At 36.5% G+C, this 5,908-nt stretch overlaps 1 protein-coding gene across 1 annotated transcript; it reads left to right on the top strand.

The window, feature by feature from the left end:
• The first annotated feature begins 1,478 nt into the window (after positions 1-1,478).
• LOC306894596 (uncharacterized protein) lies at positions 1,479-5,169 on the top strand. Its single transcript, XM_079457277.1, has 2 exons — positions 1,479-1,606; positions 2,331-5,169. The coding sequence occupies exon 2, from the start codon at positions 2,333-2,335 to the stop codon at positions 4,475-4,477; it is 2,145 nt and encodes a 714-aa protein (XP_079313403.1). The 5' UTR covers positions 1,479-1,606; positions 2,331-2,332; the 3' UTR covers positions 4,478-5,169.
• The last annotated feature ends 739 nt before the right edge of the window (positions 5,170-5,908 follow it).

Genomic DNA, 5,908 nt, shown 5'->3' with positions numbered 1-5,908 from the left:
TTATTGTAATATCATCAGTCGACAAATATCACCAGTTCAGTCACAGACGACGGTATTTGATCACTATGGTTACCGCTACTACAGGCACAATTGAGGCAGCTAACAGCTCCTCGTAGGACCCCGGGGGCGGAGCCAGGAGTCGCAGCGGCAGCAGCACAAAGAGACTGAACGTCGATGACCGACACGATTGTGAAGCAGTGACGGGAAAATACTGAAGCAGCTGCGGGCCTGTCCGTCACTACTCAGGCTAATGTACATAGCGGACATCCTCATGAATCCTCAGTTTTACAGATGTTTGATGTTTGTCGTCTTTCGTTGGGACAGTGAGGGGCAGATCGGGTCACTATGAGTCTGAGGGGTCTTGTCTCCCCGTCACTATAGTGCTGTCTGCGCGCCTGTATGCGCTGTTTGCTGTGACCGGTTTCAATGAGTCTGTTGACGAACAATGTGACATTTCAGACGTTTAAAACTCAACTAATCGCGGAGAAGTTCAGGGAACGAATTTATTATAAGACGCCGCTGTATCGTTTCAAATCCGTTCAGAGAGAATGAACGACCGGCGGATTCTCTCGTTAAGTTTCATTTCAAGGATTCTTGACGGTCTTGTGAACATGCGGAAAAGTGTCATTATTACAAACTAAAAACTTTAAAAGCTCAAAACTTCTGTGATTTAAAACACCAGACAGTTTTATAACCTGAGGGTCTTGTTGTAACCGGTCAAAGTCCTTTAGAAGTTATTGAATGATTTAACTCTCATTCTTTTCAATTTAATCAGTTTTTTATTCTGAATTTCGATTTGCAGTCAATTTCTGTCGTTTGTGCAAAAATATTGATAGACTACAGCGCAATATTTTTTCAGGATAGTGTATCGATAATCCAACCGCTACAATCTGTGATATTTTCATTGTGTTTTATCGTCATATATGCTACAGTACATATGGCCAATGTCTCAAGAGGGAGACTTTTTATTTGTATTACATTTTATTAGTAAAAATCTATTACAAAATGTATAGTATAAAAATCTATTGCATTGTGATTTATCTATGGTGATATGTATCGTATCACAAGGCCTTTGCCAATACACAGCGCTAATATAATGAGAGTTAAAGTTAGAAACACTGTAAATAATAAGCAGTTGAATATTTATCCATCATAAATAAGACCAAAGAAATTGAACATTGTTAGATGTTTTTATGACAACTGCTCTCACTTTGCTTGGGTTTCTGTAGTTGATATGTGATGTGGCCGAGATGTTTTTGTCATTTATGTTACACATGGAGATAAATGTTGGTATTTGATATAGTGGACAGCATCTTGGTCAACAATTGTTGTTTTAAGTGATGTTATATAAGTGAAGCTGAGTTGAGTTATTGACAATGTCTCTCTAACATCTCCAGTTCACACCAACAGTGATTGACACCTTCAGTAAAGCTCCTCCTACATCAAACCACCAATAAATACCAGAAAGCAACAAGCAGAAGAATCACTTCAGGTGTAAGAACTGAAATCTTCACACAGTTGTTGGAGTTTGTGGAAGAGAAGCTTGAGAACACGAGAGATCCAGAACTACACACAACAGAAACTCAGAGGACTAAAGAACACAGAGGTTGGTTTCTGTTTTTAAATCTTAATTTCTGACAGTGGAGGAATTATTAATTTATTATTGTTGGTTTTTAGTTGTCATTCTTTCTTTTACTCGACTATATTTTTTGGGGGCATCGTTTCTGCTGTACTGAACTTAAAGTGACAGCAGCTTTATAAATCACAGTCTGTTATTATTGTTAATAAAACAACAAAAGAAAAGAAAATCTTCACTCAAAGCTCTTGACTGATGTGACTCTAATAAGGATTGATCTATATTCAATTTATACAGTGAAGACTATGTAGTGTTATTTCACATCTGATGACTTTATTTTGTACCTGAAAATGTTTTGCATTGATTCTTGATTTATACTTGATTCATTCAATCCAAACCACTGAGATATCATGGCAGTAATGATTTTAATAGTAAAACACATAATTCTGTAGCAAAAATGATTATAATAAACATACATTTGCTCTCTGGATTGCACAATGATTACATTTTGTCAATCAAATACAAATGTCAATAATGTACAGTCTAAACTCATTTTATGTTGTAATTTAAACAGAGTAAAGTTAAAATATTCTCTTAGGATGTGTTCATCTTATATGACAAACACTTTTATCCAAAGCAATACTCAGTGCACTGAATGACTGTGTTCCCTGAAAATGAAACTAAGATCTCGTCTTCTGCTGTTGTTTTGTACAATTGAAAAACTTTGTTTAACAGATAGTTTTGTTCACTTCAGATATGATGGAAGTGTATAAGGACAGTCAAGATGAAGTAAAAGATGCTGATGAGAAACATCAATGTGCACAAACGTTGCAGAAAGGTTCACTTGAAGAAGCTGGAAAGACTTTTACACAAACAGGAAACCTTGAGACACACATGAGAATTCACACTGGAGAGAAACCTCACGCATGTCTACAGTGTGGAAAGAGTTTTACAAACATGAGTCACCTTAAGAGACACATGATAATTCACTCTGGAGAGAAACCTCATGCATGTCTACAGTGTGGAAAGACTTTTACAGATACGAGTAGCCTTAAGAGACACATGAGAATTCACACTGGAGAGAAACCTCATGTATGTCTACAGTGTGGAAAGACTTTTACACAAACAGGAAGCCTTAAGACACACATGAGAATTCACACTGGAGAGAAACCTCATGCATGTCTACAGTGTGGAAAGACTTTTACACAAACAGGAAACCTTGAGAAACACATGAGAATTCACACCGGAGAGAAACCTCATGCATGTCTACAGTGTGGAAAGAGTTTTACAAACATGAGTCACCTTAAGAGACACATGATAATTCACACTGGAGAGAAACCTCATGCATGTCTACATTGTGGAAAGACTTTTACACAAACAGGAAACCTTGAGAAACACATGAGAATTCACACCGGAGAGAAACCTCATGCATGTCTACAGTGTGGAAAGAGTTTTACAAACATGAGTCACCTTAAGACACACATGAGAATTCACACTGGAGAGAAACCTCACGCATGTCTACAGTGTGGAAAGAGTTTTACAAACATGAGTCACCTTAAGACACACATGAGAATTCACACTGGAGAGAAACCTCATGCATGTCTACAGTGTGGAAAGAGTTTTACAAACATGAGTCACCTTAAGACACACATGAGAATTCACACTGGAGAGAAACCTCACGCATGTCTACAGTGTGGAAAGAGTTTTACAAACATGAGTCACCTTAAGACACACATGAGAATTCACACTGGAGAGAAACCTCATGCATGTCTACAGTGTGGAAAGAGTTTTACAGCTACGAGTAGCCGTAAGAGACACATGAGAATTCACACCGGAGAGAAACCTCACACATGTCTACAGTGTGGAAAGAGTTTTACACAAACAGGAAACCTTGAGAAACACATGAGAATTCACACCGGAGAGAAACCTCATGTATGTCTACAGTGTGGAAAGACTTTTACACAAACAGGAAACCTTGAGAAACACATGAGAATTCACACCGGAGAGAAACCTCACGCATGTCTACAGTGTGGAAAGACTTTTACACAAACAGGAAACCTTGAGAAACACATGAGAATTCACACCGGAGAGAAACCTCATGCATGTCTACAGTGTGGAAAGAGTTTTACAGATACAAGTCACCTTAAGACACACATGAGAATTCACACTGGAGAGAAACCTCATGTATGTCTACAGTGTGGAAAAAGTTTTACAGATACAAGTTACCTTAAGACACACATGAGAATTCACACTGGAGAGAAACCTCATGTATGTCTACAGTGTGGAAAGACTTTTACATATACAAGTAGCCTTAAGACACACATGAGAATTCACACCGGAGAGAAACCTCACGCATGTCTACAGTGTGGAAAGACTTTTACATATACAAGTAGCCTTAAGTCACACATGAGAATTCACACCGGAGAGAAACCTCATGCATGTCTACAGTGTGGAAAGAGTTTTACAGATACAAGTTACCTTAAGACACACATGAGAATTCACACCGGAGAGAAACCTCACGCATGTCTACAGTGTGGAAAGACTTTTACATATACAAGTAGCCTTAAGACACACATGAGAATTCACACTGGAGAGAAACCTCACGCATGTCTGCAGTGTGGAAAGACTTTTACACAAACAGGAAACCTTGAGAGACACATGAGAATTCACACCGGAGAGAAACCTCATGCATGTCTACAGTGTGGAAAGACTTTTACATATACAAGTAGCCTTAAGAGACACATGAGAATTCACACTGGAGAGAAACCACACGCATGTCTACAGTGTGGAAAGACTTTTACAGCTACGAGTAACCTTAAGACACACATGAGAATTCACTGGAAAGAAACCTTTCGCTGGTCATCAGTCTTTTGCGTGACTTCAGTGTGGAAAGATTTATGAGTAACCTCAAGAAGCATACGAGAACTCAGAGCGGAGAGAAACATTTCACAGTTGAAAAAACAAGATAACACTTACTGTTCTAGTTGTGTTGGTCTTTTATCTGTACTGAATCATCATACATGTTTTACAGGAGACTGTATGAAAGAAATGCATCAGATCAAGCTTTAAAACTTGTTTTGTAATGTATTTAAGTTCTAGTTGTTTAAACCATAAACATTTAGATTCAATTTTCTCTTGGGAGGTGGTCATCTTATATGGCAAACACTTTTATCCAATGCAATACTCTGCACTGCACTGAACGACTGGGTTCCCTGAAAATGACATTGTATAATATTTTATATTTTAAATAAAGTAACAAGGATATTGACGAAGCAACGATAAAAATAAACCTGTCTAATGTGTTATTTGTAATGTAGAATCTGAACTCACCCTCACACAAATCATGATCTGGATAATTCGGTTCTTTGAACACAGCTATTGTGTACGATTAGAATATCTGGATTAAATTGTCTGGGATCATTGCAGGCTCAAGTGCAGTTTGGAAAGGCAGCGTACTGTCTACACAAAAATTACCGTTATTTTACAGGTAATATTCTGTATTTTTTCATTAAACAGTAAAATGTTGTTGTTTTACATATATTCGCTGTAATTTAAAGTTTTACCATTAAAATGACAGTATTGTAATTTACAATTACATCAAAATTGTGTTTTTAAAGGCATTTCATACTATTTTTACAGATTACATTAGTTTTTCTACAGAACATTACTCTAAATTTTTACAGATTTAAAAGATGTACTTTTACAGACAATTACCGTAAATGTTTTATTGATTATTTTCCTGTTCATGACAGAAATGTGTTTTAAATTACATAAATCAGTAAATTGAAAGTGTTTTAAATGTATCCCCCTTCTGATGTTCCCTCCAGGAATAACTTTCTCCAGCGTGCGATGTCTGTTTATATTCGACCAGTGATTAAGCACATTATAGCAAACTCCAAATGCTGCAAATTAACTATATTTATTATTTTTTGTAAATTATCATTAAAAATTTAAATGTGGTTTATTTAGGGTTTTACCATGCCCTGGCAGGCTATGCCTACACTGTAAAAAAAACGGTAAATCTCTGGCAGCAAATTTGCCAGACGGATTCCGTCAAATAACAATACAAAAAAATTTAAAATACAGAGAATATTTTAGTCATAATTCATTCAATTATAGTATATTACTGTTAATAATTTTTATCAAACTGTAGAAAAACAGATCAATTATGTGAAAATACATAAAAAAAAACTACCTTTCAGGTTAATCTCTGGAAATGTACACTGTAAAAAATGTCTGTAGATTTTACGGTGAAAAACAGCTAAACCATGACAGTAAAAGACTGTAAAACGACAAATGGTTTTATTCAATTTTAGTAGCAATGAAACACCG

This window comes from Barbatula barbatula (genome assembly GCF_947034865.1).
Source record: "Barbatula barbatula genome assembly, chromosome: 5".
In the NCBI taxonomy this organism is placed as follows: Eukaryota; Metazoa; Chordata; class Actinopteri; order Cypriniformes; family Nemacheilidae; genus Barbatula; species Barbatula barbatula.
The sequence above is the reverse complement of the archived record's forward strand: the minus strand, read 5'-3'. Positions and strand labels throughout refer to the sequence as shown.